This window comes from Rhineura floridana, chromosome 17, assembly GCF_030035675.1.
Source record: "Rhineura floridana isolate rRhiFlo1 chromosome 17, rRhiFlo1.hap2, whole genome shotgun sequence".
Taxonomy (NCBI): Eukaryota; Metazoa; Chordata; class Lepidosauria; order Squamata; family Rhineuridae; genus Rhineura; species Rhineura floridana.
In genome coordinates, this window is record NC_084496.1 from 24,222,188 (window position 1) to 24,244,561 (window position 22,374).

Below are 22,374 nucleotides of genomic sequence, written 5' to 3' on the forward strand. Positions count from 1 at the left end.
ATTTTTTTTAAAAAATGTGTATATTAGGCAAAAGGGCCTATGAAAATGTGTATAGTAGGAGAAATTTGCACCAAAAATGCTGACAAAGTTTCATGACTTTTTTTTAAAAAAATCATGAACTGATATGGAAATGGGGAGAAATGAGCTTAAGATGGGAAAGAGTGAGAAACTGAGAAAACCTGAAATTGACAGATGCGCTCGTGTGTGTGCCTCCAGATGTGGCTGGACTACACCTCCCATCATCCTTGACCACTGGCCGTGCTGGCTGGGGCTGATGGGAGTTGGGAGTCCAACAACATCTGGATGGCACCTAGTCCCCCATCCCTGATTTACTCATTTTTCCTGGGTTGGACAATGGGTCCATCTGTCCCATTGCTATCTTCTCTAAGCTCTTTGGGAGCTTGGGTGATGGAAGGAGTGTCTTTCCCATATGCTGCCATCTATACATGGCAGGGATTAAACCTTCATGCAAAGCATGTGCTCTACTACAGAACTAGAGCTCCCTCCCCAAAGTGAATTAATTGTTTTATTTGGTTATGATTTGCTGCAGATCAAGCCAAACCATTGTTTCATCTGTCTATTCCAGAGATGGGAGAACCTGCCATTGGTTTCCTGCCAACTCCCCTTGAGCTAACTATTGACTTCCTGCTAGCTATTGACCATCAGCCTTCACCAACCTGGGTATCCTCCAGATTTTGGACTGCAACTCCCATTATCCCTAACCATTGGCTGTGTAGACTAAGACACATGGGAGCTGTAGTCCAAAACATTCAGAGAGGCACCAGGTTGGCGAAGATTGGACCAGCTATCGGCTTCCTAAAATTACTGGGTGAACCCTGTAGATTGAACCAAGAATCAATAAAGGGGATTAACCAAAACAAAAGCAGTAGAGTTGATTATTATCCTCCCTGAAGTGTCAACAGCAATCCCTAAACATTTTTCATTTCTGAAGACTGAGAAAAGGAGAGTATGTCTGTCTTATACACACAGGTGCCGACACACATATCTCCATATTGCACAGTTGGGGGGCCTTGTTTGGCCTGAACAACTGCATTCCATCATTGGCAGCCTTCCATGGGGTGGATCCCAGTGGTGGGTGGTGCCACATGCTCGTGTGGGTGTGTCCCAAGACAAAAAGGGTGTGACTTTCCTTCATACGGCTGGTTAGCAACAGAATCGGCCTTCTGTTGAGTTAGAATGTCAGTCCTTCTGGGTCAATATTGTCTACACTGACTGGCAGTGGCTTTCCAGGGTTTCAGACCAAGTGCTTCTCCCAGCGTCACCTGGAGATGTCTAGAAATGAATGCTGGACCTTCTGCAGGCTAATCAGATGCTCTGCCACTGGGCTTCAGCCCTTTCCATGGCTGCATCTCAGTCCTGCAAATGTCCATTCCTCCTTGGACACATCTCTCCGTCCCCGTCAAGACATGCAGGAGGCATTATAACCGTTCAATAAAACATTCCAATGAGGCGAAAGCACTTGGGAACTAGTGAAAACTGTAGCTTATGAAGAGAGGGTGTGGCTTAAGAAGGGGGTGAGGCTTGGGCAGAGTCCCAAGAGCCAGATGGAGAAGCCTGGAGGGCCACATTGAACCATCTTGCAACTGATCTGTTTTCTTTTTGAATTCCAGGTTGGTTCTTTCTTCATGATTAACTTGTGCCTGGTTGTGATAGCAACACAGTTTTCTGAAACTAAGCAGCGGGAGAATCAGCTGATGCAAGAGCAGCGAGCCCGTTACCTCTCAAACGACAGCACAATTGCCAGCTTCTCTGAGCCTGGGAGCTGCTATGAGGAGCTCCTCAAATATATCTGCCACATTTTCAGGAAAGTCAAACGGCGGACGTTGCGCCTCTACAACAACTGGCAGAGCAAGCGGCGGAAAAAAGTCAACCCCAACAGCGGAGGCGACGGCCAAGGCCACCGGAGCAAAAAGCGCATCACCTCCATTCACCACCTGATCCACCATCACCACCACCACCACCACCATCACTACCACATCAGCAACGGGAGCCCTCAAGGGCCGCGCGCCAACCCTGAGATCTGCGACCTTGAGCTGAAGGTCATGAAACCCGGAAGCCAACTCATGCTTCCGCCATCGTCCCCCAACCTCCGGAACTCTGCAGCTCCGGATTCAGAGTCCGTCCATAGCATTTACCACGCAGACTGCCATGTGGAAGGGGCCCCGATGAAATGCAAGTCTTCCAGTGTCCCGGCAGGTATCAAGCTCCCCAATCACGGCAACATGAACTACCCAACCATCTTGCCTTCTCTGGCTGGCAAAGCCGGTGTCATCCCAGCGTCGATAGGGAAGAAAAATGGTGGAGGCAGTGATGTCACCACTCCCATGGCCATGGTTAATAGCCCGGTGCATATGAACGTGGACTCTTATGGAAAGCTCCATCATTTGGTTGGAGAACATGGTAAGGGGAAAGAATTGAGTATCTTAGCTTAGGCTCAGCTATCAAAAAGAAAATGGCAGGCATGGTATCAAAGGAAGATGAGAATGCAAGAATGTAGGAGAAGCCTTGCTGGATCTGGCCCCAGTGGGAAGCCCAGAAGCAAGACATGAAGGCAATAACTCTTTCCCAGTATTGCACCTGGTATTCAGCAGCATTCAGCCTCTGAACCTGGAGGTCCCATAGAGCAGATAGCCATTTATAGACATCACCTCCTCCATACATTTTTCTGATCTGCCTTGAAAGCTATTTAAGCCAGTGGCCATCCCCATATTTCATGGTGGCAGATTCCATACGTGAACTATATACTGTTTGAAGAAGTACTTTTCATGGAGATGAGGCCATGCTCCACCTCCATTGTCGGAGGCAGGATGCCTCTGAATGCCAGTTGCTGGGAATCCCAAGTGGGGAGAGTCGCTGTTGCACTCATGTCCTTCTTCCAGACTTCCCATAGGCAAGTGGGTGGCCACAGTGAGAACAGGGTGCTGGACGAGATGAGCCACTGGCCTGATCCAGCAGGCTCTTCTTATGTTCTCGTCACTATGACCGTGTGGCACCTCCAGCATCAGAGGCACTACACCTCAGATTTTCAGGATTGCATCCAACTAAATTAGAATAGACCTATTGAATTGAATGAACCTCAGTAAGACATGGCCTTTAATTGCAATGGCTCTACTCAGAATAGAGACGAAGACTGGATATGACTCTCAGTTGCCAGGGAGCACAAGAGGGATGCTGTGCTTATCTCCTGTTTGTGGGTTTCACATAGGCATATCTGGTTGGCCACTGTGAGAACAGGACACTGGACTAGATGGGCGTTTGGCCTGATCCAGCAGGCTCTTCTTATGTTCCTTTCATATGTCCTGAATCTCCTGTCAATCATTTTTGCCGGATGACCCCAACTTCTAGTAGTATGGCAGAGGGAGAAGTGTTCCTCTCCCTTCCTGCTCTTCCACATCATGCCAATTTTTATAAATCTCCATCATGCCCTCAGTTGTCCTCCTCCTAAACCAGCCTTTCCCAACTAGTGGGGCACCAGGTGTTGCTGGACCACAACTCCCATGAGCCTCAGCCAGCACTGCCAGTGGTCAGGAAAGATGGGAATTGTGGTCCAACAACATCTGGTGGCCCACTAGTTGGGAAAGGCTGTCCTAAACGAAAAAGCCCCAAAGACTTTTCTCATAGGGATGGTGGTCCAATCTCCACCAGTCATTTTCGTTGCCCTTTTCTGCACCTTTCCCAGCCAGCTCATTCTAGTTTTGTCCCCATCCTCCTCCTCCCTGCTGAATTCTACAAAGGCAACACTGATACTGAAGAGGAAGAAGCTGACAGACAGGACCACCAGCCCCTGGACTGGTTGTAGGTAGGAAAGCAGACAGGTAGAGGCTGGCTGAGAGCAGACTGAGGTTGGTGGGGCAGTGACCCATGTGGCCAGCCTCCAGTGCCTGTTTAAGAGCATCCAATGGGAAATGTTGCAATCTGTTCATGTAGGCCACTGACACAGGTGCCCCCCAAGTTAATCCTAAAGCCTCGCTTGAGGACCAGATAGGAAGGCCAAAGTTGTTCCCATTCATATCATCCATCTCCTTCCATTGCAGGTCTTTGTCGGACATCCAGCAGGTTGTCCGGCTTCAGTGTGCAATGCCCCCTACCCAGCCCGCAGGCCAGCATGCTGAACTGTGAGCTCCAGAACTGCCCTTACTGTGCCAGCATCCTGGAGGACCCCGAGTTTGAGTTCAGCGAGTCAGACAGCTACGAGTCAGGCGACGACAACACCGGAGTCTATGAGTTCACACAGGACGTGAAACATGGGGACGAGCGGGACCAGATCCAACATCAGAAGAACAAGAAGAAGAAGAGGAAGAAACAGCCAAAGGAGAGGAATAAAATAGCCAGGCTCTGGAATGCTTTTGGGAACAAGTTGAAGAGGATAGTGGAGAGCAAGTATTTCAACCGGGGGATTATGATCGCCATCCTCATCAATACGCTCAGCATGGGGATCGAGTATCACGAACAGGTAGGTGGCACACATCTCTCATCAAAAACTGTCTGTGGTAGGGTTAGGGGAGACACTCGATTTGGTTTGCATTTAAAGGTGAATCTCCTTAATTCGCACTTTCCAAAGCAATATGAGAACCGGGACACAGCCATCATTCCAATTTCACGTATCTCCAAGGTTCGCAATGCAGTTCTCCAGCCAAGTAATATGCAGAGAAATGCACATCCTAGGGTAAAGTGTGTGCATAAATGCATATATTAGTGAAAAATAACATGCAAAAATGCATGCTATTGGGGAAAATTGCTTTGCAAAAATGTGTATTTTAGGAGACATGGCATATCATATTTGCACAAAAATGCTGATGAATTTTCATGAAGACTTTTAAAAAAAGACTAATGTGAAAATGTGGAGAACCAGAGTTAAGACTAGGACAGTTAGAAACTGAGAGAAATCGGAACTGACAGATTCAGCCATACCTAGTCTTTGGTAGGAATAGGATGGCACACCACTGTGAACCCGGCCCCAGAGAACCTCTCCCCAGTCTATGCCAGGGCCAGCCCAATGATGTTGCTGCCTGAAGTGGAGCATCCTCATCTGCGAAGGGAGGCCTTTTGCTACCAGGTGAGCTCCATCTTCTCATGGTGGCTTCTGCACTTCCCCAAGTTTTGTGATGCAGTTCTCCAGCCAAAAAAAAATGTGTACAAAAAGTCATATATTCATGAAAATAACATAAAAATACAAAAAGGCTGCACACCAGGCAACATTTCATACAAACATGTGTATTAGAAGAAATGCACACTAATATGCTGACTAGTTTTCATGGGGATTCACAATGTGATGTAGCAATGTGGCAAATGGAACTTATGACTGGGAGGGGGATGAGAAACTGCGAGAAACTGAAACTGACACATCTGATCATCCCTAATCACAGGCCTTCCTTTTTGTGCCTCCCCCACCGCATCTCCAAAGAAACATTGATTTTGTCTGTGTTGTTCAATTTCCTTGACATTTACCTGTTTTGCCAGACTGCTGCTGTTTAAATGTCAGGCACTTTATTTTTGGTTCTTCTCCAAAGAGGTTTGTGTGGGGCAGGGACGTCCCAAACTTTTTCTCTGGTGGACTTCAAAATCTGGAGCAAGAGGTGGAAGTTCACCAGCAGTGACTCAACGCTGGATGTAATCTGCAACTGACATGCTCCCGGTTAGGAACGAGGCAAATTCTATGGTGAAGCAATCTCAAAAACAGAGGATGAAATTCAGAAAGCAAGACAAAAGTGTGTGCGGAAGAGGATATGACATTGTAGTTAAGCTTGGGCAGAGTAGAGCTCCGTCAGATGCTGGTCTACAACTGTCATCTGCCCCAGTCAACATGGTCAATAAAGATGATGGGAATTGCAGCCCAGCAACATCTGACTATATTATCACCCTCTGCAGTGGGATATAGAAACAAAGGGGGCTGAGCCACAGACCTCAAGGAAAAGGTGGGTTTTGAGGAGGGATCTGAAGGAAGTAAGAGAGTCAGGTGTTCTGGGAGGCAATTCCAGGCTTAAGTGGCAGTGAGGGAGAAAAAGGCAGAGTCTTCTGAGTGAGTAAGACCAGCCTTTGTCAACCTGGTGGCCCTGCAGATGGTTGAAATTTCAATTCCCATCAGTCCCACCCATGACCTACCATTGTCAAGAGCCGCCTTCCCTGTGCTGGCTGGGGCTGATGGGAGTTGTAGTCCAAAACATCTGGAGGACACCAGGTTGGTGAAGGCTGGAGTAGAGCATCAGACCGTGGAAGATGGTGGATTGGGAGGAATGAAGATCATGGGCAAGGATGTATCAGGACATCTTAGTGAAGAGATTAAGTGGGCAAAACAGCTTTGAAGACAAGGATAAGGAGATTGTGAAGGACCCAGGAGCAGAGAGGAAGCCAGGGTCAGGATTGAAGGAGGGGCGTCATGCAGGGTCAGAGCAACAATGAGAAATGTGAATGATTTGGGGGAGCAGAGGGACTGGCCCTGAGGTGAAGGAGCTGGGGTAGAGGGTTCCCACCCATTCAGCAGAGTCATAAGAGCAGTCAAATTATGAGAAATCAGGTGAGGTGTGGTGAAGGATGAGTGATCTGGGAAGGGACCAAAGCCATCCACAAGGAAAATGTGGCTGAACCACTCCAGTGGTGGTGATAGTTATTTAAAGTGTGACAACCCAGCGACAGAGTGCCTCCAGACTGCACTCTGTCACCCTAGCACAACAACCCCGCTTTAAGAAAGAGTCGGACCTTTTGCAGTTTGATCAGTGATGGCAAAATGGATTGACAAATGTGGAACGAATGAATGGCTAATGGGAAGACATGCAAACACCGTGCAAGCCAATCGGAATGAACGGAGGATGAATGCTCATGCCGTATAACGTCCCCACAAACAAACTGGAGCAAATGCTCAGTAAAGACCAGGTACAATCTAACTTCCACGTAAGCAAATCAGTATGAATGCTCGATAAATATGTCATAAATAGGCTCTGTAATTGCTTCCCAATTTTGGCCATGCCAAACAAACCCTCATTTCCCCTCCAAATTATTCTCCCATCCCCATTTATACTTGACTTTGATGAGGTGTGGGATTTGGAAGGGGAGGAAATCCAATAGATCTCAAGAACCCTGGGGGCAATCAAATCATTTCACAGCATCAACCCTATGCCAGCTGGCTTCTCTGCTACCAAAGGGCCTTCATTTGTGCAAAGCTGAAGCAGCAGCAACTCTGCAGAAGTCTTTCACACCTGCCCGCCTGCCCACCCGCCCACCAAAAAAAGTGTCATTTGCTCTTGCCAGGCATGAGAAGATCTATCTATCTATCTATCTATCTATCTATCTATCTATCTATCTATCTATCTATCTATCTATCTATCTATCTATCTATCTATCTATCTATCTATCTATCTATCTATCTATCTATCTATCTATCTATCTATCTATCTATCTATCTTGTTTTCAAGTGTGGAGAGGGAAAGAAAATGTGCGCTGTTCACACTAATAGTGAGATCAGCATGGTGTCGAGAAACATTTCTGAAAGGCGAGGACAATGCGTCCCTGTTGCCTAGTTGGAATGAAGGACAGTGGGATGAAAGGGAGATGAGTCATCCCAAGAGCCATTGGTTGGGTCACCCGATATACGGGAAAAGCTGCTCTGAGCTTTATTTTGCTTTGATTTTTCTTAAGGGGGGGAGGGAACAGTTAATTTTGGCTATTTGTCAAAATGCACCCCTCCCTTTTTCTCTGTGTGCCCTTATGCTTTTTTTTTTGGTTACTATTGTATTTAATATTCTAAGAGGTAAATTAGATTAAGATCAGTGCGCAGAGGACAAGGCTATCCACAGCTACGATCCACAATGGCTGTGTTCTAGTTCCACTGTCAGAGGAAGTATGCCTCCTTATACCAGTTGCTGGGAATTGCAAGTGGGGAGAGTGCTCTTGTACTCAGATCCTGCATGCGGGCTTCCCACAGGCATCTAGTTCACCACTGTGAGAACAGGATGCTGGATTAGACGGGCCATTGGCTCAATCCAGCAGAGCTCTCCTGAAGTTCTTATGTACTTTATGCTCATTATGTACACAGGGGGGCCCTCCTGGTAGTTCCACCACCCTCAGAAGTTCAAGGGGTGGTGGCCAGGGAGAGGCCTTTCTCTATGGCAGCTTCTAGGTTATGGAATTCCCTCCTCACAGAGGTGTGTCTGGTGCATTCATTATACAAATTTTATTGTACATTGAATGAACACCACTTTACCTTGGCCTTTGACACCTGAGATAGGTGTTTTATGGACCTACCTGAAATTTGTTTTAACTGTTTTTATTGTTGAATTTTAGATTGTGGTGACTAGGGATGGGTGTGAAATTGGATAACAGCTAACTGTACATTGGAGCACTCTGCAATTTGCAAGTTTGCTATCTTTGCAGACCAATCCTGTTTGCTGTGAGTTTCTGCGGCTTTTCCTGATACCAGAAAAAAAACCCAGCAGCAAATATACTGACATTGTTATCTATTTCATCTTCGATCTGAACTGTTGAAATATGGATTCCCTTTAATGTCTGTGTCAGTGAGGTCATGATGGTAGCCATTAACATTCATTCTTTGTATCTGTTTTTTTTTAAATCTCTGTGACTTTAGCCAAACTCACAGTTCTTTACAAGTCTGTTGTCTCAGGCAGGCAAAAGTATCTCACCAGCACACTGAAAAACTAACAGGGGGGCAGGGGAGGAACCAAACTAAGTTTGTTAACTTCAGACAAGCTAACTATAAGGTCAAGAACTCAACTGATAGCAGCACTCATGGCTTAAAGATAATTTGAGTTCAGTTTTCAACTTTCAAAATTGCATCACATAGCTGAGCTGGGGGAGAATCAACTGCCTATGCCTCATTTAATTGTATGGATGGAACTTTTGTCTCCTCTTCTCAGACAGATGATAACCTTGAGGCAAGATGCTTACTTAATAGGCAATACCTGGTTCATTTGTTTTTTTAAAAAAATTGCAGGCCATTGTTAGAAAAAACTAAAACAGTAACATTTTTTTGCAATGGAAAAGACTGAAACAGGAAAAAGCAGCAGATAACAAAGTGCTAATTATAATGTAACTAGCTGCCAGTTCGTCGAAATCACAACCAAACTGGCACCAAACTGTGAACTACATCCCTAGCCATAACCCACCCTGGGACCTGTTAGTGAAGGGTGGGTTATAAATTAAATCATCATCATTATCATCACAGCTATATACTACCTCTAGTATCAGAGGCAATGTGCCTCTCATTTTCAGTTGTTGGGGAGCACAAGAGGGAGACTATGCTTGTGTCATGCTTGTAGGCTCCCCACCAGCATCTGATTGGCCACCGTGAGAACAGGATGGTGGACTAGATGGGTCTTTGAGCCAATCCAAGAGGGCTCCTCTGATGTTCTCAACCCCTTAGGCAAAACAAATGTGTTGCTCCCAAGCCACGAGAAAGGGGAAGAAGGGATGGTTTCATAAGAAAAGCACATGGGATCTTGTTCATTCTTGGCAGGATTGTGTGGATATCTTGTCTTTCTCTCTCATGCTGGAGTGGCACATTGCCACTGAAATTGAGTGGGAAAGAGCTGTAGCTTAGTAGCAGAGCACATGCTTTGCCTGCAGAAGGTGGCATGTTCAATCCCCAGCATCTCCAGGTAGGGCTAGAAGAGACACACACACCCCGAAAACATGGGAAAGGTGTGGCTACCACTGAAAACAGTATCTCTGTCTCTTCTTCTAGAATTGAGCCATGGATGAACCATTGTATGGAAACCTGGGACAAGGAAGCTAGGGGTAAGGACTGGGAGGCCAAGCTGGGAGGACTCAGATTCAGCTAAGATTTAGAAGAAGCCAAGATCTAGGAAGGACTGTCACTGCCTAGGCAATGTCCCAACTTGAACAGGAAGTCTTCATAGCCATTTCCTGTTGAGATGAGCCAGTGACCAGCCTAAATATGTGGAGTAACCCTAATACCCAGGAAACCTCTTCTGTCCAGAGAGATGCTCCAACCTGTACCTCTAGTGGAGGGATAAGGAACCTCCGGGTCCCAAATGTGGACCTCCAGGCCTCTCTCTCTGACCCTCTCTCTCCCCAGGTCACACCCCTCCCCAGCCCTGCTTTGCACCTTCCTTGAATGTTTTTGCCTGGTTACGATATGTCCTTTAACCCTGATCAGACCTCTTGCTTGCCTAGATGGAGGACAGAGAGGGATGTGTAAGTAAGTTAACATTTATTGCTCCATCCAGTTTTCCTTCGGGCTCCACCCACCACAGGCACGTGGCTCCCACAAGGTTACCTAGAAGGGAATGTGAATGTAAGTGCCAGGTCCCAGCCAGGCGAGTCCTCACTGGGGGAAGACCAGGAGGCTCCAGTCTTGGACCCAGCCCTGGGTCAGGCTTCATCTGAGAATGAGGAGCCAGGGTTCTGTGATGAGGCACAGGACAGACCATCTGCACCCAGGGAAAGTTTGACATGGAGGCTGAGCAGGTCCCAAGCCCAAGGGAGAGGCATCGCCTCCGATGCCAGCTGGAGACCTGGCCCATCCAGAGGAGCACCCGGCTACAGGCCCGGACTCCTGCAGAGTAAAAATCTCACTGCAGGTGGTCAGTAGGGGCCAGCTGAGTTTTGGGGTGTGGTTCAGCAGCTTTATCATAAAAAACCCAGTGCTAGGCTGGAAGGGCTGCTGGAATAATGTCTATATACCAAATCTATATCTGACCTGTTGGCTCCAGACCTAACCTCTAACTATTCTGGACCTGCCTCTTGCCTTACCCTTGACCTGCATTGCCCATAGACTGCCAGGCCCCTGACCTTGGACTGTTCTGACCTTGCTTTTGGCCTGACCCCTTTGTTGCTGTGGGCTCTTGTGGGACACTGACTTTGGACTGGCCCTGGATTCTGCCTTGGTGTTGCCCTCAGCTGCATTAGTGCTGGGAAGTCTCCTGCCTTCTGAGGAACCTGGTGAGAACAGAACAATAAGATCATAAGAAGAATCCTGCTGGATCAAGCTGGTGGCCCATCTAATCCAGCATCCTGTTCTCCCGGTGGCCAACCAGATGCCCATTATGGGAAGCCGGCAAGCAGGGCCTGAGCGCCAGAGCACTCTCCCCTCCTGCAGCTTACAGCAACTGGTATGCAGAAGCATACTGCCTTTGACCAGGGGGGCAGAGCGTAGCTCTCAGGGTTAGCAGCCACTGGTAGCCTTCTCCTCCATGGAGTTGTCTATAGAAATTATGTGACCCTTGGGCTGAAAAGAGTTCCCCACCCTGCTTTAGTGAATGGGATGGCCTTGCTACACTAAGTAGCCAATTAGATTTGGCTATGTGATGATATCACTGAAGGCAAGCAAAGCTGATTGGCGGGCGGTGGAGTCAGCCTGAGAAGACAATGGCAAAAAAACAAAAGCATTACAAAAAATGTGGACCTTTTTGCAGGCATGGCTGGGAAATTGCCGAAAGCAAGCCAGTTTTTCCTGACACCACTGAGAATGTTTCTGAAGAACAGTGACTGGTTGTGGCTAAGCCCCACGTTCTCTCCCATCAGCAGCGTTCTGCCAAGAAATGCATCTTCACTCTTGGGGCTTTGAGACTCTAGATCGTTAAAAGCTTTTCTTCCATGCTCCAAACCCCAAGAGCAACAAAGCGTTCCAGCTCTTTGTCTCCAGCCACCCTCCTGCCACGCCGAGCTAGGCACTTTCGCTGCACCAGAAAGGCAGAGCTTGCAAGCGGAGGTCTGTGGATGTCCCTGTGTGTGTGTGGCTGTGAAAACCCGACCTGAGCTTGCAAACAACCTGGCTAACAAATGATGATGCTCTCAGAGCCGCCCTTCCTTCTAAGTGCCTCGTGCAGAGGCAGCTTGAGATCAGAAAGTGGTCCTGCGGGGCTTTGCCTAGGGCTAGTGTGTGATGCATTTCCAGGACAGCTTTTGGCTGCTGTTAGCAAAGTCCAGGATCCAAAGAGCTTTCAGATCTCAAAATCTATAGCAAAACAGAGCTGCGTTCAGGGAAGGGCTATAGGTCAGTGGCAGAGCACCTGCTCTGCATGCAGAAGGCCTTAGTTTCAGTCTCCAGCATCTGCAGATAGGAAGAAAACAACTGCCTAAGAGCATGGAAAGCCACCGCCAATCGATGTAGACCAGGGATAGTCAGTGTGGTGCTTTCCAGATGTTTTGGATTAAAACTCCGATCATCCCTGACTATTGGCCATGCTGGTTGAGGTTGATGGGAGTTGTAGTCCAAACCACCTGGTGGGCATCACGTTGGCTGCCCCCAGTGAAGACAATTCTGAGCTAGATGGACCATTGAACATCCAGTGAGGCTGAGATTCAGGACGGACAAAAGAAAGTCCTTCTTCACAAAAAGCATGAGCTATGGAATTCGCTCTCACAGGAGGCTGTGATAGCCACCAGCTTTGAAGGCTTTGAAAGAGGATTAGACAAATGCATGGAGGATAAGGCTACCAAGGGCTACAAGCCATGATGGCTATGCTCTGCCTCCACATTTGGAGGCAATATGCTTTTGAATACCAATTGCTGAAAAGTGCAGGAGGGGACAGCTCTCTTGTGCTCAGGTCCTGCTTACGGGCCTCCCATAGGCACCTGGTTGGCCACTGTGAGAACAGGATGCTGGACTAGATGGGTCACTAGCCTGATCCAGCAGGCTCTTCTTATGTTCTTATGTTGGTCTGACTCCTAAGTTCCTTTGACTTGATAGCTCAAACTCTCCCAAGTTTGCAAGGTAGAAATAAGTGGCCTCCATTTCATCTTATACAGGGAAATTTATCCCATTGGTCTTCAACTGGTGGGCAACCCTTATCTAAAGTGAATTCCAGCAGCAGCACTACCATCATTTCTCCTTGTTCTGCTAGGATAGGGATGGAGGCGAAATCTGATTTCATAGAATCAGAATCGTAGAGTTGGCCATCGAGTCCACACCCCTGATTAATGCAGGAATCCAGCTTAAAGCACACCCAACAAGTGGCTGTCCAGCTGCCTCTTGAATGCCTCCAGTGTTGGAGAGCCCACCACCTCCCTAGGCCATTGGTCCCATTGCCGTACCACTCTAACAGTTAGGAGATTTTCCTGATTCAGCTGAAATCTGGCTTCTTATAACTTGAGCCCATCACAGTTCTCATTTCAAGCTGACCCTATCAAATTCACGCTTTCCGAAACAATCTGAGAACCAAAACACAGCCATCCTTCGAAAATTGCAGTTATCCAAATTTTGTAATGCAGTTCTCCAACCAACCAGTGTTTACAAAAGTGCATATATTAGGGGGAGATGTGCGTCAAAATGAACATCTTAGTTTAAATAACAGACAAGATGGGTTTTATTAGGAGAGATTGCAGATTAGTGTACATTAGTCAAAACTGCAGACAAAAATATATTTATTAGGAGGAATTTATACTAAAAAGCTGATGAATTTTCATGAAGAATTTCTTTTAAAAAATCAAATTACTGCAGAGATGTGGAGAACTGAATTTAAGATTGGGAAAATGAGAAATTAAGAGAACCAAAACAGACCAATCTTTCCACCCCTAGAGATGATGGGAGGTGCAGTCCAGCACCGTCTGGAGTGTTGCAGGTTGCAGAAGGCTGTTGTAGAGGTTGCAGCAAATTGGGTTTGCTGCTCTGACTCACCATGCTGGAGGGTCATCTGAGATTCTCAGGAATGTTGGCTCACGTTCAGCCTTAACCAGATCCTGCTCTACCTGATTGGGTCACTCTGGAGCCACTGCCAACCCCATAAGTAGGAGTGAAATCACTGTAAAACAGTGTTGCTAACCCTCAGGAGGATACTGTGTTCAACATTATCAAAAGCCACTGAGTGATTAACAACAGGGTCACATTCCCTCATCCTTCTCCCAAAGAAGGTCATTGATCAGAGTGACCAAGGGTGAATCTGTCCCAAAACCAGGCCTGAAACCAGACTAGAAGGGGTCAAAATAATCTTCCCTTTCCTGCTGTTTGGGCCCTGTTAATTGCTTACAACATGCCTAACTCTTTCCAGCTCTTGTGAAAGTACCTCAATATATCTGGAATCTCCATTAGTGAGTAAGTCATTGAGTTCTGGCCAGAATTTTACACACACAAAATGTGATCCTGCAAGAAACTATTGCAGTGTGGAACATTTCTGCTCAGGATTCCAGCCACTCCAAATCATTCTCCACACCCCACCCCAATCTTTCTGCTTTCCACATTTTCCCCATCAATTACCATTTGGTGATCTGTGACCACTGAGCATGTTCAGACCCCATTGCTTTTGAGATTTCGCACATACACAGGCACACACACACACTGTCAGAATGTGATGTAACGTAACCGAATCAGGGACCAGATTCTCCCCTACCCTTATCTCCCCAATCTCAAATTGTATGGGTGGGTGGGGTCCTGACATCACAGTGACATCAGATTATACAACACTTTGAAGCTGATTATTGGGACTTCAAGGCCTAGCCCAAATAGCCTGGACTGCACTTTGAAACTCTGATAATCATGTGATTGTTGGGACATGAAAGTGCCCCACAGGGCTCTTTGTTAGGGGCTTGCAAAAAGCCGTGCATTGTGCTTGAACTCCCAACAATCAGATAATAGTTGGTGCTTTGAAACTCCAGTGCTTGGGGCTTTTGAAGCGCCGCCTATCAACTGATCATCAGTGCTGCAGGAGCCAGATGTGCAGGGCTTCTGAAGCCTTGCTGATCAGCTGATCGACCAGACCAGCCACCTTTTTACCTGCCCACACTTGATGTCATATATGACATGAGGTGACTGGCAGGTGCCAGTGGCTTGGCCCAAATGGCCTGGTGGGCCAAAAGAGAAGTCCTGATGGGCCTAATTACGTCTGCAGGCCAGAGGTTCCCCACCCCTAAACTAAACCATGTCAGAATCAGATATGAGCATTGCAGAGCTGCTTCCTACAAATGGTGTGGCAATACCACCACAAATCTGGCCATCGCCACAAGTGTGCCCATCCGTGAGTCTCCGACACAAATAGATAATGTAAGTAATCCACATCAGAATCTGATCCATGCTGGATAGACCTGCTCAATGTCAGCACCACGTTTTGGACCACCCTTGGGTAAGACACCATTCATGGCCTCCTCCTCCTCATTGCATCAGGTCCAAAGGGGACTTGTTAATGGGCTGTCTGCTGTAGTAAGGGCCATAAACAGAAGCCCTCCCTTGCCAACCCCTGGCATCAGCCCAAGCATTGCTCCTGTTCATTCCTTATTTCTCCCAGTGATTGAAACAGCACATGCGACTGTCCCTAAAGAAGGCAGGAAATAGGAAGTTCTGAATGCTGTTGAGTTTTGGCTTCCGTGCTTCTTTGGTGCTGACTGGGGGAATTCCTGCAATGGTTATTTCTTTTCTGCAAGCCAGATGTAATATTTATGCTTGCATCTGTCTCTCCTTAGAAAAAACATGAAGTAAAAGGAAGGAGAACAAGATGGTGCTTTTGGGAAATGGTATAGAACACTGTTGGGAAGAGTGGATTTATTTTTATTTTTTAGCATTGCTGCTCAAAAATGCAAACATCTCTTGGTATGGTGGGCAGTGTTGACTCCCCCCCCTTTTCCTCTTTAGATCAAGGGTTCTTCCTCATGGTGCCAGATATTATTTTTCCCCAACACAGCCTGTGCCGCTGTTTGATACAAACTGCTTACAGAGCAGTAGACAGCCAGAGGGGAGAAATGCTAATGTTGCGATGATCACACCTGAGCTTCCAACAACCACTGGTTCAAGTTCTTCCTAACTGGTATAAGAACAAACGTCGGCAGACTGGGAATGTAGGAAGTTGCCTTAAGGCAAGGCAAGACTACCGGCTACCCAGCTCATTATTGTTCACACTGATTGGCAGCAACCCTCTAGGATTTCAGGTAGGGATCTTTCCCCTTCCCTGCCTGGAGGTGCCAGGGCTTGAATCTAGGACCTTCTGCGGGCAAAGCAAGTTCTCTACCACTGAGCTATGGACCTTCCTCCAATTGATGGTGCAGGAGAGGAACTGAAGGGTAACTCCATTCAATTCAGCTCTAATTGAATAGGCACAGACTGAACTTTTTGCATTTTGTAGGGGCACAGGGAGCATAGACCGAGTCAGGCCATTGGTCCCCCTGGCTTGGCATTGTCTACACTGACTGGCAGCAGCTCTCCAGGCTATCAGACAGGGAGCTCCACCTGGATTTTCCCTCTTCCCCTTCAGCGCTTGGATTCTCTGTTTCCATTGGATGGCTGTTTGGTGCTGCCTTTGAAACTTCTCAGCCATAAAGAGTGAGAGTGCAAAGGGAGGCAATGGCCGTGGGGTCACCCTCGGAGCTGGCGCCACCAAAGCAGCCGTCTCCTCCTCCAACTTCAGCAGTGACTTCTGTAAATAAGAATATAGAGATCTACCCTATACTGACTTACACCCACTGGTCCACCTTGCTCAGTATTTCCTGCTCTGACTGGCAGTGGCTCTCTAGTGCTTCAGATGGGGCACATTCCCAGCACTACCTGGAGATGCCGGGGATTGAAGCTGGGACCTTCTGCACACAAAGCAGGTGCTCTAGCAGGGAGCTACAGCCTTTCCATTAAGACATAGGAAGCGGCCTTCTGCTGAGCTATAGAATCATAGCATAGTAGCGTTGGAAGGGTCCTGTGAGGCCATCAAGTCCAAACCCTGCTCGGTGCAGGAATCCAACTTAAAAGTCAGCTCCTTGATGTGTCTAGCTCAGTATTGTCTTCACTGACCAGCAGCGGCCCTCCAGGGTTCAGACAGGAGTCTCTCTCAGCCCTACCTGGAGATGCTGGGGGTTGAACTTGGGACCTTCTGCATGTCAAGCAGATGCTGTATCCCTGTGCTACAGCCCTTCCCCAAAGACAAAAGAACATAGGAAATTGCCTTCTATCAAGCCACAGCCTTTGTCTGCTTGGTGCAACATTGTCCACACTGACTCTCTCAGATTTCAGACAGGGATCTTTACCATCCCCATCTGGAGATGCCGAGGATTAAACCTGGGACCTTTTGCAAGCAAAGCAGCTGCTCTGCCCCTGAACTGTGGCTTTTCCTTTAAAAATAAAACAAGATCCTTGACCTTTCGGGTGTCAGCTCTTCACTGAGACAGCAGTGTCGGTGGGGGTGCAGGCAGGGCTGGAGATTCCTTGGTAATCGCCAGGCCGTAAGTCCTCAGCCGGCAGCTTGGCTATAAATCTGCCAGGCTAGCAAGGAGGAAGCAAGATAAGGGCAGAGGCCGTTCGAAGCTTATGTGCCAAGCCAGAAATCTAGAAGAGACATCAGTGAAGGTCCGGGTCTAGTTTGCCGAGAGATCAGTCCAAGTCAAGGTTCAGGGGATAGAAAGACACACAGTGGTCACGCCTGCCATTGTAGTCAGCAACCAGCTGAACCCAAGGTTTGACTTTTAAGGAGCAGGTTTGTCAGCAGGTGTGAGTCATCAGCGTTTTGGCCTTAAGTGGACAGGTCTGCCCCTCTTCTGCTTGACCTTCTGTTGTCTACGTTCTGCAGGTGAGGGGGGAGTCTCCTGTTCACTGCCTGCGTCTGGCTGAAGGGCTTCAGCTGTGTCTGGGGTGCTCTGCAGCTGAGGGGGAGAAGGAGCTGGGTTCTCAGGAGTTTCCTCCGTTTCTCCTTCTGGGTCTGCTGCTGTTACTCCTGAGTCATCCTCATCTGATGAGTCCTCTGACGGGGCCATGACATCAGGCTGATGTCTTTACCAGTCCTGCCCGGAGATTCCAAGGACTGAAGATGGGAACTTTGGCATGCAAAGCCTGTCAACTGCCACTGAGTGATGTCCCTCCCCTGTCGCTCTCCTCCCTTACCATGTGAGATTTTGGATTTGTGGAACCCTGGGCTCAAGCTGCCTCACTGCAGCTCGAGGGAGAAACATTCTATCCTCTTTCATACTGGGGTCCCCAATGTGGTGGCCGCAAGCAGCATAGCACCCGCAGACAGCCCTAGTGTCAAGGCCCATTGCTGCTCCGATTTTAATTTTATTTTTATATTTAAAAAATAGGGATTGTATCCAATGTTAGTTCTACTCTAAGTGGAACCTGAGATGGTAGATAGGGAAGGGCTGTAGCTCGGTGCTTTGAGTGCAGAAGGTCCCGGGTTCAATCCACAGCATCTCCAGGTAGGGCTGAGAGAGATTCCTGCCTGCAACCCTGGATAGCTGCTGCCAGTCAGTGTAGACAGTACTGAGCTAGATGGAGCAGTAGGTCTGACTCAGTTTAAGGCAGCTTCCCAATGTTCCTTTCCATTGAAATGAATGGGCATGACTAACTTAGGTCTACTCATTTCAGTGTATCTACTCTAAGTAAAGGTCAGATACAACCCTAGGTTTCTTTGTTTTTTGGCTTTTATGGTTGTTTTGTGGGGAGGCTGCCTGTTTGGGGATGTCGCCTGCTTGTTGTCTTTGCTTGTTTGGGGGTATATGGGTGGTTGGCTTGATTTTTAGAGGCAGTTCCAAGCACCACCGGTTTTCTTCTGGGAAACTGATATTTTCTGGTGCCCTCAACAGTTTCTTAGCTTTCGAAATGTGCCCCTGGGCTGCCAAAAAGTTGGGGACCCCTGCTTTATACCTAAATCACCTTTTCTCAACCCTGATGGGCCTCTTGGTGGACCTCTGGGTGGTTTGCAGTACACCAGCAAGGGTTCCCAACTACCATACTAGTGATGGCAACCACCTTGGATGGTTTTGAAAGAGGATTAGACAAATTCATGGAGGGTTAATCTACCAGTGGTTGCTAGCCACAATGATCACATTCAGCCTCCACTGTCGGAGGCAGTATGCTTCTGAATTCCAATTGCTGGGAATCATAAGTGGGGAGAGCACAGTTGGGCTTGGTCCTCTTGGTGGGCTTCCCATGGGTATCTGGATGGCCACTGTGAGAACAGAGTGCTGAACTAGATGGGTGTATGCTTTAATTTGGATCCCTGCATTGAGCAAGGGGTTGGACTTGATGGCCTTACAGGCCCCTTCCAACTCTACTATTCTACGATTCTGTAGGCCGTTAGCCTGATCTAGCAAGGCTCTTCTTATGTTCAAGAGCCCATTTTTCCTCCTAAATGACGCAGCTGAACTCAAGAAAGCTTGAGAAAAGCGGAGCAGATTTGCACATGAAAGGATATGTGCACAAGCTCTGCTCCTGGTACTGAAAACAAATTCCAGAGTTAAGCATGTGCTCAGAGGAACTCTTGTTCTGCAATTCCATGACTGCCTTTCTGTGCCAGCATTTGCACCCGGTTCCAAATGTAGGACTTCAAGGTTCTCAGTTAAACCAAAGCAGCTCCTGCAAGGCTAATGCCACCCTGGACCACCCCACGGTCCCCCAGTGAACCTAATGGCTAAAGGGAACCAGTACTGCTTTGGTGACATCCCCTCGCTCATTTCCTGCCCTCCCATTTCTTTCCTCTAAAATAATAGCACAGAAAACTAGGGACGGGTGAATGCATCCATTTGTTTCTCTCATTTTCTCAGTCATAAGTTCAGTCCTCCGCTTTCCACATCAGTTTGCAATTTATTTATTCATTTTTTTAAAAATCCTCATGAAAATTCAACAGCATTTTAGTGTGAATGTCTCCTAATGTTCACATGTTTATGTCATTGTGCTCAATATACACCTTTTGGCAAAGCAGTTTCCCCTAATATAAGGCATTTTCATTTGTTATTTACACTAATATATGCATTATATTTCTATGCTAGGGTGTGCATTTGTACACACTACGTAGCTGGAACGTTGCATTGCAACATTCAGAGAAGTGCAAATTTTGAAGGATGGCTGTGTTTCGGCTCATGTAGAAAGTGTAAATTAGGCAGATTCTCCTTTAAATGTGAACTGGATTGAATTTTTCCCCACCTCTAGAGAAAATGCCGTAGAAAATTTTACACAAAACTCAGCATTTGGCAGGCTTTTCAGAATTCAACATTTTTGAAGGTTTCCCCCCACTCCTGCTTTTTCAAATGACCTTTTTTTCCCAGCACACGTTTCAGAACGAGATGTTCCCTCCTCAAGCCCAGGAGCTTTTGACGGATAAGTCCTTGGAGAAGGGAGTCTCTGAAAAGTCAGCCCTTTCCTTGCAACTGCTCTCCTCACTTCCCCAAGTTTAAGAAACTGTACAAAATTTTTCAGTAATCAGGATATAAGGCGACAGGGAGGGTCAGCTAAGGGACAGAGGAGGTTGGGGGACATTTACCTGGCAGCTGTCCGGCACTCTGTGGTCCATAGCTTTGAAATTCAGGCTCTCGTCATTCATTGCCAGCCGTCCGTCATTGAATATGATTGTGATTGATCTGAATCCCCCATTGAGAGCAATGACACTCAGGGCCCTGACAAACGTATCAGTAATTCACTCCCCAGAGTGGCACAGCATATCCATGGGGAACTCCATTTGCTGATTCAGACTGCCGACAATTTGGGTTGCGCTTTGTCTCCTTGGAAATGGACTACAATTATTTAGGGTTTGGGGAAATGAGTGGGGAGAAGTGGAGTAGCGTGACAGAGAAGCGTCTCAATACTAGGGTCGTCCAACAACATTGATCTTGCTGGTTAAAGATGATTTAGGATCCAACCTAAAACACACTTTCCTGGGAGTAAGTCTCATTGAACGCATTGGAGCTTACTTCTGAGTAGACATGTATTGGATTGCAGCCTTACTCAGTGCCCTTCCTTACTATTTATCCCAAGAAAGGTATCCCAGGAGCATGTGTTTGTGTTGCAGTCCCTCTAACCGCGAACTCAGGTGTTGAGTGCTGATAGAATTGGTACCCAAACAGGGCCAATGAAAAAGAAGAGCGAAGTGTCAGTATGTTTGCAGAAAGCCCCTCTCTCCAACCTTATTCTTAAAACCCCTGAGAGGACAGCACGCACACACAGAGCCCACGAAGACTGAGCATGCTCAGTAGCCATGGAATATTGAGTATCCATAGGAAAATAAAATAGGAAGATATGGGGGTGTGATGCTTGAGACCCATACAACTTATATCCTGGAGGAGGGTGTGATTTCCTGACTGGCTGAATCGTTTAACCAGAGCATTCCTGTTAGGGAGCGATAATGCGCTGCAACATTTTGTTGCAGACCCTGTGTGTTTTGTGTTTGTGTGTGAGATATTCTTCCCAGTAGCCTCAGGGTTCCTCTGTGTAAATTACCTTCCTCTTCTTGTGTACTGTACAATTTCATTGAGATTGCACAGCAGGAATTGTGGTGTTTGCAAGCAAAACAAACATTTGCATTAGAGACACTTCACAGGCATCCAAAAAAGAAAGAAAAGAGAGAGGAGGAGGAGGAAACCAGGGCTAAATACACAGGGTGCTCTAATCTGAAAATGATAATGCTCAAGAGGGCAACAATGACATGGCAATCAGCATGATGGCAGCACAGCTGTGGCTTCATCCATCGGGCATCCTTAACTCGCTTATAAAATCCAAATATGGAAGTGATTTACCTCAGGGTTGCTTTCCCATGATTATCATGCTAAGAGGACACCAACAGCTCTCTGAACATTGGAGTGCATTGGAGTTAGTTGTATGATGCTGAAGTGTGGTGTGTGATTGTTTCCCTCACTGGTCGCAGCAGATGGAACCATTGCTTCCTAGAACTCTGGTTCAAGGAACAACAGCCTTGAGTCACTCAGTATGGAGAAAAAAAGTCTAATCTTTTTTCCTAGGCCCCAGTCCCAGCCCCTCCCTTCTCTTGCTTGCTGAGGACTGCCTAGATCTTTCTGCTTGCCCTGATTCTTTCTAGAATCTGTGCAGCTCAGCTTCCGGCAGCCAGAGATCGTTCTGCCTGCCGCTTTGACATCAGGGCAGCTCAGCCCATCGCTGCTAGCAAATAGAGGTCCCACAGCAAATGTTGCCCTTCTGCTCATAAACTGTCTTCTAGAGTTCATTCTGCAGTTCCACATATTTCCCCTGTGAACCAACAATTCATCATAATGTCCTTGGAACACCTTGTGGCTGAACAGTCTTCATCTTTTCCCTTCCTAATTTCCTCTGTTCCCCAGTCTGCACTAGAGTCGGGGGAGAAATTCAATCCTGTTTGCATTTCAAGCCAAATCTGTCAAATTCACACTTCCCGAAACAACCTGAGAACCGAAACCCAGCAGTGCTTCATTGGTCGCATGTGTCCAAGTGTTGCGATGCACTTCTCCAACCAACGAATTTTCCCAAAATGGCGTAGATTAGGGGGAATTGTGCATAAACACCCACATATTAATGACAACAAGATACAAAAATGCATTCTATTAGGGGAAGGTGTCTGCCAAAATCTGCATACAAATATGTGTATTTTGGGAGAAATCTGTACTAAAATGCTGGAGGATTTTCATGAGGATTTTTTAAAAAATTACAAATTGCTGCAGAAATGTGAAGAACTGAATTTAAGATTGGAAAAATGAGAAATTGAGAGAAATGAA

At 47.1% G+C, this 22,374-nt stretch overlaps 1 protein-coding gene across 4 annotated transcripts in view; it reads left to right on the plus strand.

The window, feature by feature from the left end:
• The window catches only part of CACNA1H (calcium voltage-gated channel subunit alpha1 H), a 206,140-nt gene that overhangs the window by 60,084 nt on the left and 123,682 nt on the right, over positions 1–22,374 (plus strand). For all 4 annotated transcript variants that reach the window (XM_061599729.1, XM_061599731.1, XM_061599730.1 and 1 more), the window contains exons 7-8: positions 1,632–2,421; positions 4,056–4,474. In XM_061599729.1, the coding sequence (XP_061455713.1) occupies positions 1,632–2,421; positions 4,056–4,474 (1,209 nt within the window). The remainder of the gene's footprint in view (positions 1–1,631; positions 2,422–4,055; positions 4,475–22,374) is intronic.